This window comes from Hemiscyllium ocellatum, chromosome 9 (assembly GCF_020745735.1).
Source record: "Hemiscyllium ocellatum isolate sHemOce1 chromosome 9, sHemOce1.pat.X.cur, whole genome shotgun sequence".
In the NCBI taxonomy this organism is placed as follows: domain Eukaryota; kingdom Metazoa; phylum Chordata; class Chondrichthyes; order Orectolobiformes; family Hemiscylliidae; genus Hemiscyllium; species Hemiscyllium ocellatum.
In genome coordinates this window covers 29,772,706-29,786,227 of record NC_083409.1, presented here as the reverse complement: position 1 = coordinate 29,786,227, position 13,522 = coordinate 29,772,706, and the positions used below count along the sequence as shown (strand labels likewise).

Here is a 13,522-nt window from a genome sequence, read left to right as displayed (position 1 = left end):
TGTTTGATATTTCCCTCAGGGCTCTATAGATGTGTAGATGAAAATACAGCCCACAGAATTGACTGTGCAAGATTCTCAATGTTACCAAATATATTTCATCCAAGCATGTTCAGTTTTTATGAGATTGTGCAACAAATTCAATCTCTCCACTTCACCACATTTTGTATCTCCTTGGATGAGGACTTAAGAGTAAGTTTTGCCTGTAGTTCATAAATTATTAATAGATTTGAATGTTGGGCTCCTTTCACAGCAGTCATTTCTCATTTACCGTTGTCACTCAGTTCCACAATCTTAGTCTACCATTCTCATAATGGCTATGTTTGACTCTTCATGGAGTATAATGCCTTCAGCTATCTACTGCATCATGTCTTCTCTCAAGTTTCACTTTATTTATTTACACTGGCAAGTACTTTGATATATTTTAGTTTGAACTGAAAATATGTAAACAAAATAATTTGTTAAGTTTAACATTAACCCATTGAAATGGCTGACTGAATAAATTAAAGACTTCATACTGCTAGGTCTCTTACCCAAAACTAGTCCTTGTAAATCAGAAAATTGCTAAGCAGCTATCCTTTGGATAGAACTCAGTAATAATAGGAATTGCTCAGGATTGTGCATTAAATCTAACTGAAAAGCAATGAGTTCATTCTGATTTATTAGTTGTAAATTTGCAACAGATTTATACAGCTACATTTCTCATGAGAACAATTGCAAGCCTCTGATCCAAAAGTGTGCCAAACTGCAAGATATTATATACAAGCCTGATTATTACATCTGCTAATAATGTTCTACCCATCAAGGCAAGGAAATGCACAAGGTGTTCCAAGCTTTTTCAATACACATTTGTTCCAACCATTTGAGTTCATGATAGGAAAATTGGAAAAGGAGTAAGCGATTCAACTCAATCCACTGAGCCTGGTCTAACGTTCAACACAATGGACGTAAGTTTGCTCACTGAGCTGCAAGGTTCGTTTTCAGACGTTTCATCACCATACTAGATAACATCATCAGTGAGCCTCCAGTGAAGCACTGGTGGTATGGTCTGCTTTTTATTTATGTGTAACTAAAAAGCGGGCCATACCATCAGTGCTTCACTGGAGGCTCACTGATGACGTTACTCAGTATGGTGACGAAACGTCTGAAAATGAACCTTCCAGCTCAGCGAGCAAACTTACATCAAGAACCTCAACTTGAGCTACAAATCTTTTCAAAACACACCATTCAACACAATCCTGGCTAATTGAACACTTCAATTTTTTTTACCTACACCATCTCCATAGCCCGTTATGCTACTGATAATCAAAAAATTATAAACCTCTATTTCAAATGTACTTCTTGGGTACAGAATTTCAAACATTCACCACTCTCAGCGAAAAATAATGTCATCTCGGTCTTACTTGTAAACTATGACCCCTATTTCTAGACTCACAAACCAGGGGAAACATCTTATCTGCAACTAACCTGTCTATCTTTTTAAGTATTTTAGAGATTTCAATAAAATTATCTTTCATTCTTCACATTTTTAAGAGTTTACAGCCCCAGTTTACCAGTCTCACTTCAGAATTCAGGCCTGCATCCTGGGAATAAATCTGGTCAGCCTTCATTGCACTCCCTCCAAGGCAAAAATATACTTTCTGAAATGGGGGGGGGGGGGGGGGGGCAAAACTGCATATAGCAAACAGGTGGGTCTAATCAAGCTCCAAACCCTCTTCAGTGACTTACTGACAAGGACAGTATTGTTTGCATGCCTACACCTTCCAACTCTCACCATTTAAGAAATACCCTGTATATTTGTTACTCCTACCAAAGTGGATAACCTCACATTTATCTATTTTACATTTCTCCTGTCATTTTCCTTCCCGAACACTAAGCCTGTCTAAATCTTCTTTAAAAAAATTAACATCTTCCTCAGAACACACATTACATCTTAGCTCGTCTCATCTACAAATATGGAAATATTGCACTTGGTCACTATGTTCAAATCATTGATATATATTGTGAAGACATGGGCCCCAAGTGCGCTACTTCACTAATCACAGTCTTCTAACATGAGAATGACCCATTTATTCCTACTCTTTGTTTTTTATCTGATTTAGTCTTTGCCACCTTTCCGTCTGCGACAGAACTGAATTCTGAGTGAAAAGGCCCATGGTTGACCTCACTGTCTCCACTGGCAATTTGAAAACCTTAAGTAACCAATCAAGAACGAATCAATTTAGTCTTGAATTCAGGTCCTTATTTTCTGTTCAACAAATGCTCAAAAGGACACTGAACCCCTGCCCCATCACCACTGTGCATTTCAACTGTCTACCCTTGAAAAAAACGCTTGGCTGATTGCTGAGGAAAACTTCGGCTTGAATCACAACAGCCAAAGAAGTCATGATTCTTTCTCTTTTGTACAGTGCAGTTTGATTATCTGTGTTCAGATGCATTTGAACTAAATGCTGGAATGCACGTGTTTATGTTTAATTGTGCAAACTGATTTCCTAGTCGTTTTTACATTAAAGCAGAGGATATGCTGTTGTAAAATGACAGATATGTTAGAGCAAGTCGGACATAATCTATTTTTGTCAATGTGTGGTTGTATGATGCCATGCTGGTTCCATTCTGGCCATAAAACTAAATACTGTAATTAGGCACATTCTAAGACCTAGACACACAGAACAGAAAGAGGTAATCAGTCCCTTAAGCCTATTCCACATCCAATTAAAGATGTGACAACAATGCACTTTGAAAATCACAATGATTTAGGAAGAGTCAGCTTTATGAAAGAGAGAAAGCAAGAGTTTGTTTAGGGTTCTGATTAACCAGGTTTGCCAAGAGTCAACAAGTATTAGATTTGGATTATCAGGAGTCCCATGATAAAGATGCTGCACAAGAACTGATCTCGGTAAATCAGAAAATCACTAAACACAAAATACAAGATTCTGACTCCTCATATTAGGAATAATATACTAGCACAGAATTAGGTACGGTTGATGGACAAAAAAAAACTTGGTGAAAAGCAGAACTTTGTCCTCGAGAAGGATAGGTAGTGAGGTGGAAGACTGGGAAGATATTTTATTTAATGGAGTGGAAGCCCACTTAATCTTTGCCACCTTTCCGTCTGCGACAGAACTAAGTTCTGAGTGAAAAGGCCCATGGTTGACCTCACTGCCTCCACTGGCAATTTGAGAACCTTTAGTAACCAATCAAGAATCACCTAAAGGCCTCTTCCAACCAACATGCAATGTTCTCAGAAATAAGACTGTGGACTGCTTCTCTAAGGAAAGGGTTCTATCAAAGGTCCTTAGCCCTTTGTATTTAACTTGGGTAGGCTGCAAGCCAGCTTTTGGCCTTGATTTGAACCTACCCCACTCTCCCGATACCTTTGGTTTACAATACAATCAAATCTGGTAAACTAATTTCAGTGCGAGGTACACAGCATCCTCAGATTAGTTGATTAACAGAAGATATATTGGGCCTTCCTTAGAAGAAACAGTCTGGGTCTCTCATCAGCTCTTCAGCCAGCAGCCAAACCCAACAAGAGAAAATTCTGCCCTCAGTGTTAACAGGCAATTTTCAGTACAGCAAACTGTAAATAGTCAAGAGATAGAAAGATTTGAGTAGTGCCTCAACTTTGATTTATGTGGAGATATCAAATATCATTCTCCTGAACTCCAGAGAATTGTAAGTGAAGTGGTTTCATCAAAACATATGAAATTCTTATTACTAGCTTGAGAAGGTGGATGCTGAGGTTGTTTTCAACAGCAACAGAAATTGCTGGAAAAACTCAGCAGGTCTGGCAACATCTACGGAGAGAAAGCAGAGTTAACGTTTCAGGTCCAGAAACCCGTCTTCAGAATCCGGAGATTGTTTTCCCTGGTTAAAGAGTGTAGGAGTCATAATCTCAGTTTAAGGGGTCAGCCTTTATGCTCAGTTGACAAACACACAAGATTGAAGGAAAAGTACTTTACAGCCAATGAAATACTTCTGAAAATTAATAATTGCTGTAATGGTGGATAAATATTTGTACACTAAAGAAATCAAGGAATATAAATATAGGAGGGCAAAATAAAGTTGATTTTGACTTTCACTGATGATACTGAACAATTAAATATGTATGACAGGTCATATTGCCTACAGCTACTGCTGTTTTTCAGATCATGGGTACCCATTTCTTCAGCCTCACCCTGATACAATAGTTTTTTTTCATCCACTTGTGCACTTCAAGAGCCATTTTGTACAATTAGCTTAGTTCATATACTACTGACCCTAAACAAAACATATTTTAACACCTACTCAAAATGTCAAATTGGCTCAAATTGACATTTAATTAGGTTACAAATAGCTATATTTTATTAGACTGCATTGTAGCACTATGAAGCTGTATTTCTTTTATACCAGTAAACAATATCAAAGTCAGGAGCAATCCTCCATAAACGTATCCAAATGACCTTTCTTAATACCCAAAACCCTGTCAAAGCAATTTAGCTGCGATAGGTACATTTGTCGCAGCCAGAAATCTCCACTATGTTTAAATAAGGATTTTAAACAATCACAGAATCATAAAATGATTCCAGTATAGAAAGAGTTGATTGCCATGTCTATGAGATCTCTGTAAGAGCAACCTCCACTTGATTACTTGGAATCTACACAAATAGAAAAACTCAAATTCTGATAATAAAATGCTGTTCACTTTTGTCACAATTTGTTTAGAGCAATTGTTGCACTAACTAATTATTAATTAGTGCTTATCAGTTAAGATGAAAAATTCAGTGTTCATCTATAATGGCAAACTAGACCTGCTGATGAAGCAGATCTTATCCTGCCCAAATTTGACAAGGAGCAAGTTTCCTTGGCCAACGTTCCTTCAGCGTGATAGTCCTAATGCCCAATTCTTTGTAGCCACATGCTGCCCACGAGGCACATCTTTTCAAGTCAGGAGACTACTTCTGAGGGCTCTGGCCACTGCAGCACCTGTTCCAGCAACCTGTTGCTTCCCTCTTACCATTGGAGGAAAAAGAGAAGCAATCCACCTCCTCATCCAAATGCCAGAATGGCCAATAAAATGGGTGCCTGCACATGTGCAGATAGGGCAGGTAATGTCAGTTGGCAACAAGGCTGTTTCCTGCATGCTTTTTGCTCCATCTGGTGGAAGTGTTCACAACAAACATGTTCTGCAAGTTCACAACAAACTAAATATTTTCTGCAAGTTACATTCTGTAACATGTGTCATACAGACAATATATGTATCAACTCAAACATTTAAATCAATAATAGCATTATGAATTGTAAACTATTTAACAAAGAACACTTCAAGAACAACATTCTGTATATAATAAAATCAGGTATATTTCACTAGTGGATTACAGAAAATCTATGTAAATTAATTTACTTCTAATAAGTTAGAAAAGAATAATTCTGAAATTCCAAAAAATAAATCATTAACAGTGACCTCATGTTTCTCTCCATCACTAAGTGATTTGTATGACAATATGATGCACTGAAAATTCTATAGTGCTGATTTTCAGTTGGTGTGTGAGAGAGGGGAGGGTGATATTGTTCAGCAAAATTATTACATGGAGCCCAGCACTAATGCCACTGCTGGGCTATAAAATCAGCAAAGGAAACCCAACTGTATACAAAGCTGGAACAAAGGTACATTATTGAAAAACAAGGTTGGATCAGAAAAATTAGGGAGTAAAATCAGTATGGGTGAAGGCTAGTAATAGCAATGGTCAGGCCACGATGGTGGGTAATTTACTGGTGGTGGTTAATGTATGAAAAATACCATAGGTGATTTGGTGAGGGGGGGGATGGGAGGAGAAAAAATGTCAGTTGTGTCAAAGAATACTTCTGGACATTTAAAAAAATGCTAAGACTCTTCCTTCCAACTCCATTTTGATTTAGCACCCCTAACTCCCCTCTATCTCTCCCTCATCTTTGATGGCCTGCATTTCCTTTAACAGACTTTGCATGTAAATAAATCAAGTGAAAAATATGGGTGATTTACTGATGGTTGTTAACAGATTTGGTAATGGAAGAGAAACAAATCATTCAATTGTGTCTTAGAACACTTTTGGATATGGAATAAAAAAGAAAAAAAGGCTAGGTTTTCATTGTGCAATGCAGTCCCCTCCCACTGAGTCAGAAGGCCTGTGTTCAAGTCCCACCAGCACTAGAGCTGTGCCATAATGTCTTTGAACAGGTTGATAAGCAAATATTATGGAAAGTACCATGGTTGATTTAGTAGGCGAGAAAAAGCTGTCTAGTAGTGTGTGATAATACTTTGGATATTTTAAAAACATGTCTGACTTGCCAATTGGTCTTGTGACACAGTGGTAGTGTCCCTATCTCCAAGCCAGGAAGTCCATGTTCAAGTCCCACCTGCCCCAGATGTGTGTTATAATAAGTCTGAACAGGTTGATTAAAATAACTGGACATGCTTTGAGGCTCTTCTGGAGCAGTGACAGTCTTCTTATCTCTGAGCCAGAGGTACTGGATTCAAGTCCCACCTGCTTCAGAGGTGTTTCATAACAGCTCTGAACAGGTTGATTAGAAAATAGTTTTGTTTTCCCCCAGTGGGAGGGGGAGTAATGTTGAGCAGACTGAAGCTTGCATTTACTACAAACTGCAAATAAACAGCAGTGGCAGACAGGCTGTCTCCTGCTTCGGTTAATGGGTAACTAGCAATATAATACATTAGATCAGCTACTTATACAAGGTAATATAGAAGCAGAATTGGGATGTGGTGAATCCGTGGGCACCATAATGGGATGTAGCTAGGCAAGAGGAAAGGATACTGTGAATGCCAGCTGTCCGAAGGAGAAGGTCATAGTTAGGTTCTGCTGCAAGGGACTCAGATGAGGGATTTGATGGGTTGCATGCGAAAAATGCGGGTAGACATGCACACAGAAATGTTTGGTGCATTGCCAGAGAGCCTACTGTTAGGAAAAAATGCAGGTATCTGAAATAACTGAGAACTTAATTTCATTAAGATTCTCAAATTTTAAACCATTCTTAATTCATACTTTACTCAAGGTATATAGTGGGAGGAGGCACATTGCACTATTAAAAAAACAATGATTCACAAAGGAGCTTTATGACCTATCTTCCAAACATAATACTAACCAGATTAAAAGTCTAAGTTAATTGGGTTTGTGCTACATTAGCAAATCTCAGCCAAGGGGAATCTCAGCTACCCTAGAACTCGATATACCTTAACCATGAAAAGAATCAAGCAGCCAGAGTTCTGGCACCAAGTAATCTCAGGCACTGCTGTGACGGACTCTTCATTGAATGTCACAATTCTCTGTTCAGGGTTACCAGATAAAGAACGGACAATTGCAGTGCTAGGAGTAACCATGCAACTAGACCTGGCAAATATCTTAACTTCTCAGGAAAATAGTAGAAAATCAGAATGGCAAGTTAACTATTCAACTCACCATTGGTATTCCTATTTTCAACTATCTTCCATCTCTTGGTACTGCATTCCATTCTAAACAATGTTAAACACTGGAAGTTTACTGAGTCACTTTAAGAGTGTTCTCCTAAATTTCCTTAGCATACTCTTCTTCTGTGCAAGAAAATGATTTATGATGATTCTGCTTTGAAAAGCGCTGACAGCAACCTTCCAACTCACTGAGTGGGAATACATGCATACATAACTAATCAAGGTAAAAGTGGCTGAACCTGGAGTGCTCATGTGGATCTTGCTCATGTGGGCAGTCCCAATGGGAAAATAATCCATCAGCATTTATTGGGTTTTACCTTTTCAGACTTCAGCTCATTTGACTCATGGTTACAATGCAAAAGGAGGCCATTTGGCCTGCTATGCCTGTACTGACTCTTTATGAGAGCAATCACTTTGTGTCACTTTCCCATCACAGTGAAAACGAAGAATGCATTTAAGGGGATAAGAGATAAACATGTGGGAGAAAGGAATGGAGAACCTTTGAAAGATCTGGCCAAAAAGTCAAATTCCAAGCTCCATTTCAAAAAACACATTGATCTTCAAGAGCAAATAGAAAACATATCATGTCTTCCGCTTTCACTATAGTTCCAAAGAGGGAATTACATTATTGGCTTGGTCAGAGATAGGTTTTGAAAAGCATCTTGGATGAAGAGGGGGTGTGTGGAGCTTTGGGAGGAACTTCTACAGTTTTGTGAACTGGCAGAGGATAGTAAAATATTCTTGTGCCATATCCACTCATTCTTTTGGAAGCTAATAAAAGCTTCTACTAACTCTAGTCAGCATAGCTTTGTGTGTGGGAAATTGTGTTTCACCAATATTGAGTTTTTTAAAGAGGTAACCAAGAAGATAGATGAGGGCAGTGCATAGATGTTGTCTACATGGACTTTAGCAAGGCCTTCAATGAATTATGCATGGTAGACTGGTTAAACGGGGTAAAAACAATGACTGCAGATGCTGGAAACCAGATTCTGGATTAGAGTGGTGCTGGAAAAGCACAGCAGTTCAGGCAGCATCTGAGGAGCAGGAAAATTGACGTTTCAGGCAAAAGCCCTTCATCAGGAATAGAGGCAGAGTGCCTGCAGGGTAGACTGGTTAGCAAGGTTAGATCACATGGGATCCAGGGAGAGCGAGCCAACTGGATATAAAACTGATTTGATGGTAGGAGACAGAGGGTGGTGGTACAGAGTTGTTTTTCAGACTGGAGGCCTGTGACTGGTGTGCTGCAAGGATAGGTGCTGGGTCCATGGTTGTTTGTCATTTATACAAATGATTTGGATGAGAATATATAAGGCATGGCCAGTAAATTTGCAGACAATACCAAAATTGGTGGTATAGTGGACAGTGAAGAACAAAGTGATCTTGATCAACTAGTCAGTGAGCAGAGGAATGGCAGATGGACTTTAATTTATATACATGTTGCACTTTGGTAAGACAAACAAGGGCAGAACTTACACACTTAATGATAAGTGCCTGGGAAGTGTTGCCAAATGGAGAGCCCTAAGGGTACAAGTTGCCTCACAGGTAGACCGAATGGCTAAGGTGGTGTTTGGGACACTTGCTTTCATCAGTCAGATCATTAAGCATCGGAGTTGGCATGGTCATGTTACAGCTGTACAAGACATTGGTAAGGCCACATTTTGAGAATACTGCATACAATTCTGGTCATACTACTATAGGAAGGATTTTATTAAACTGGAAAGAATGCAAAAAGGATTTACAAGAATGTTACTGAGACTGGAGGGTTTGAGTTATAAGGAGAGAGGCTAAATAGGCTGGACAATTTCACTCTGGAGCACAGGAGACTGTGGGGTGACCTTATAGAGATTTATAAAATCATATGGGGCATAGATAAGATGAATAGCCAAGGTCTTTTCCCACGATAAGGGAGTCCAAAACTAGAGGGCACAGGTTTACGGTGAGAGGGGAAGATTTAAAAGGGACCTGAGGGACAACTTTTTCATACAGAGGGTAGTGTGTATATGGAACAAACTCTAGAGAAAATGGTAGAGGTGAGTACAATTACAACATTTGAAAGACACTTGGATAGGCAAATGGTTAGGAAAAGTTTACAGAGATATGGGCTAAGTGGAGGCAAACGGGACTAATTCAGTTTAGGAAACCTAGTTGGCATTGGACACATTGTACCGAAGTGCCTGTTTCCATGCTGTATGATTCCTCTATGACTCCTTTCAGAAGGCAATACAGGTGTTGTGCCACACACAGTTGCCAGTTTTGCAATGCTTAGTTGGACTCCAACTGAATGCCAAGTGTATGATTTCTAAGACAGAAATCAAAAATCTATTTAATTTGATGACTTTTAAAACACTGGTTATTAGATGAGGATGCTAGTTATTCAAAGTTTGGCCACCTTCAAAGTAATGTCCAAAACTCAAGCAAGAAATCTTGAAAGATTGGCAGTGTCTTCATTTGAGCACATGCATTTGAAAGGATAGTATTGTCTCTCAAGAATGACAAAATAATTGTTAAACAATGCTGTCTTGCACCAGATTGTAGCACAACTGTAACATGGCTCAGGAGACAATGCGCACTGAAGTTATATTTTTGTCTTGTACAATATCAGGGCTTCCATTTCACAATGAGTTACTGAATAACTGTCTGATTATAGTTTCACTGACTTGTCAGTTCCACTTTATGCTTTTCCAAGAAACAAAGATAGAAGACTCGGAAGGTCAGAAGTGAATCCATGTATAGCTATATATCCATTTGAATCATTTAACACATTAATTTCACTCTTGATTAACGGTGCACTTTGAAAACTATTTTCAAGGTGATTTTTGAGGACACAATCCACATCACTTTTCCCCTTTGTAGATTTACAACTAGCCAACAATTTCATAAGCTGGCCTATAGAGGACCTTTTTCACTCTGTCTTCAGGTCAGCTAAAAGTGTGGTTTGGTTTTGCAAAAAAAAACAGAAATGTTATTCTCATTAAATGAAAATATAAGGACAGGCTTGTATGTGGTCCATTGTTGCTGATGTTATTGCAACATTAGTTAATAGACTAGGGTGAATGGCAAAACTGTAACAGTGTCAAGTCACCTTTTTGGAATAAAAAAGGGTAGATCAGGGTAGTTTTAGATGCCCAAAAGCCAAATGGACTTGATCTTCAGCTGCAATAATCTTTAAAATGCATGAATGGACCAAAAAATAATCAAGAAAGCTTATTCAAGAAAGTAAAGGCATTAAGGCAGATACATGGAGCTAAAAGCGTGTACATGGAGTTCAGCCACAGGTCAGCCCTAGTCTCATTAAATGGTAGTACAGGCTCGAGGGGCTGAATACTGACAAGTGTTCCAATGTAAAATTACCCAACTCACAAGAAGTAGTCTTCTCAAGGCTGCAATTACTGAGATGCCAATCAAAATCTAGACATGCAAGGTTCTGTATATGAAGAAGAAAAATAATACAGATTGGGACGTAAAGATTTAATTTTATTAATTAGAGAATACACTACCTTGAATGGGGATGTGGAATCCTCCATTCCGTTTGCTTTCTCAGATGATCCTGGGCCTGAAATACTCCTCCGCCGTGGGGAGCGTTCTCCAGGGGGTTCTGCAACAAACAAGCGTTTAAAGTCAGCTTTTACATTCATGCTTGCAAAGCATTGCTGTAGAAACAGACAATTAACATTAAAGGTTGCTTTTATTGCATCATGACCACGACGGAGTAGATAAGTATGTCCTCCAAAGTTGGAGGTTAGAATTGGACAATAATCCAAACAGTAGACATGTATGTGTTGATTTAGCAAAACTGTGTGAACAATGACTTATAAAAGTCCATGCTAACATGAACTACCCTTCAGCAGACAGTGCACTAGTATTTGGGTGTGGGTACTTGAAGGCTAAGAATTTTGAACATTGTCCTAGGTAATTACGCATCCTTCCTGACCCACTTATAAAACAGCATTCAGAGTAGTCTGGGCCCAGATCCCACAACGACCCAGAAGGGCAATGAATTACAAATGAAACATTGGATCTTGAAGAGAAAAGCAAGGCTGATTTTGTTTAATATATTGGCTGACATGAACTGAATCCGTTCAAGGCGCTGGTTCAGTAGGGAAATACCTCAATGCAAACGAAAATACTTGTTTTTCACACAGAACCCGAAGTTGGTCATTACAAATAAAAACACTTGCACAATTGTTTAAGAAACAAGCTTTCTTCCATTAGGTGTGAGATTTGGAAACCTTGGTCAGTAGGGTTCAGCTACTTTAAAGTTAACCTCCACTCCACCCACCATTTCTCGCTGCACTCTATTCAACCTACTCACACAGACGTATACAGGGTTACACGGTCCTAGGAAAAGAAGGGTTCTCAATTTGTCAATTTTGTTCAAAAATCACAGGAATATCGCAATGCCGCAGAGGGAAAATAGAATCATCCATGCAAGAAATACAAGTTGGATAGCACGTAATACCAAATAAAGGCAAGACATATTATTCCTCTCAAGACACTTTGAATGAATTTTTCCATAGGAAACTCAGAATATCAAATACAATATCCTTTATTCACGATAGTGTCCTAATCCTGCCAGGGAGTTTAATATTGATTGAGATGATTTGACATTATCCAAAATAGACTCATGCTTCAATACCACTCCAGAGGAGGCAGCATCTATAATGGATAATTTGAACATTTTGCTGGAGCAATACTGGAGGATGCCATCTTGATAAATGTGGGCAAGCAGTCTTCTTGGGTGCTTGGATATGGGTAGAATTGAACATGGTTGTTCACAAATAATCATCTATTATTCAAGTTTGAGGATCATCATCTCTTAATTGGGGCATTGTGGTACTTGGATTTGAGGATATGTAGTTAATATCAACAGACAGATAATAAGAATCAGAACAGAAAGAGAGAGCAAGAAATGCAATTTAGCAGGAATTTAAACTTCCCATTTCAAACAGAATTACAAAGATACCAAAAATAATCTGTCAAATGATGGGGCATTTTTCTGGAGTAAAATCATTTATACTTTTCTTCAAACTGAATGGACAATAATTTAGTTAGTAGTTGCTTCTAGAATATAGAAGTACTCATGGCACCTTATGAAATGAAGCCCAAAAGTTCAATTCAGAAAGATTTGTGCTGCTTAGATAGCCTGCTCCTGTCGCTCTACCCCCACCTCTACCAGCTAAGAAATTTGCCATCATCTTGTTTCTTCAGTTCCTAATGGATGCTAGCTTTTAATGATGGCTGTAATTCTGCCCCTTTCAGGGTAAAGATGTCATCTTCCCAGTTCAGTAACTCAGTGGTTAGCACTGCTGCCTTACAGCACCAGGGTCCCAGGTTCATTAGATTAGATTACTTAGTGTGGACACAGGCCCTTCGGCCCAATAAGTCCACACCGATCCGCCGAAGCGCAACCCACCCATACCCCTAACACTACGGGCAATTTAGCATGACCAATTCACCTGACCCGCACATCTTGGATTGTGGGAGGAAACCAGAGCACCCGGAGGAAACCCACGCAGACACGGGGAGAATGTGCAAACTCCACACAGTCAGTCGCCTGAGGTGGGAATTGAACCCGGGTCTCTGGCGCTGTGAGGCAGCAGTGCTAACCACTGTGCCACCGTGCCGCCCACACGTTCGATTCCAGCCTTGGGCGACTGTCTGAGTGGAGTTTGCACATTCTCCCTGTGTCTGCGTGGGTTTCCTCCAGGTGTTCCGGTTTCCTCCCACAGTCCAAAGATGTGCAGGTCAGGTGAATTGACCCTGCTAAATTGCCCGTAGTGTTAGGTGCATTAGTCAGGGGTAAATGTTGGGGAATGGGTCTGGGTGGGTTGCTCTTCGGAGGGTCAGTGTGGACTTGTTGGGCTGAAGGGCCTATTTCACACTGTAGGGAATCTAATCTGGGTAAATCTACATAATTCCTACACCCCTTCATCAATGTCACAATGCTGCTCATTCTTAAACCGTTAAGTAACATTTCCAAGAAACTAATTGCAATACTTCAAATGTGCCTGGCATGGGACATTATTAATTATATTAAAACTGAGATTGTGTCAGTATGATCCAAGAAACTCAATATGTTTAATA

At 39.3% G+C, this 13,522-nt stretch overlaps 1 protein-coding gene across 5 annotated transcripts in view; it reads right to left on the bottom strand.

The window, feature by feature from the left end:
• The window catches only part of rasal2 (RAS protein activator like 2), a 410,016-nt gene that overhangs the window by 126,709 nt on the left and 269,785 nt on the right, over positions 1-13,522 (bottom strand). For all 5 annotated transcript variants that reach the window (XM_060830107.1, XM_060830105.1, XM_060830106.1 and 2 more), the window contains one exon: positions 10,936-11,033. In XM_060830107.1, the coding sequence (XP_060686090.1) occupies positions 10,936-11,033 (98 nt within the window). The remainder of the gene's footprint in view (positions 1-10,935; positions 11,034-13,522) is intronic.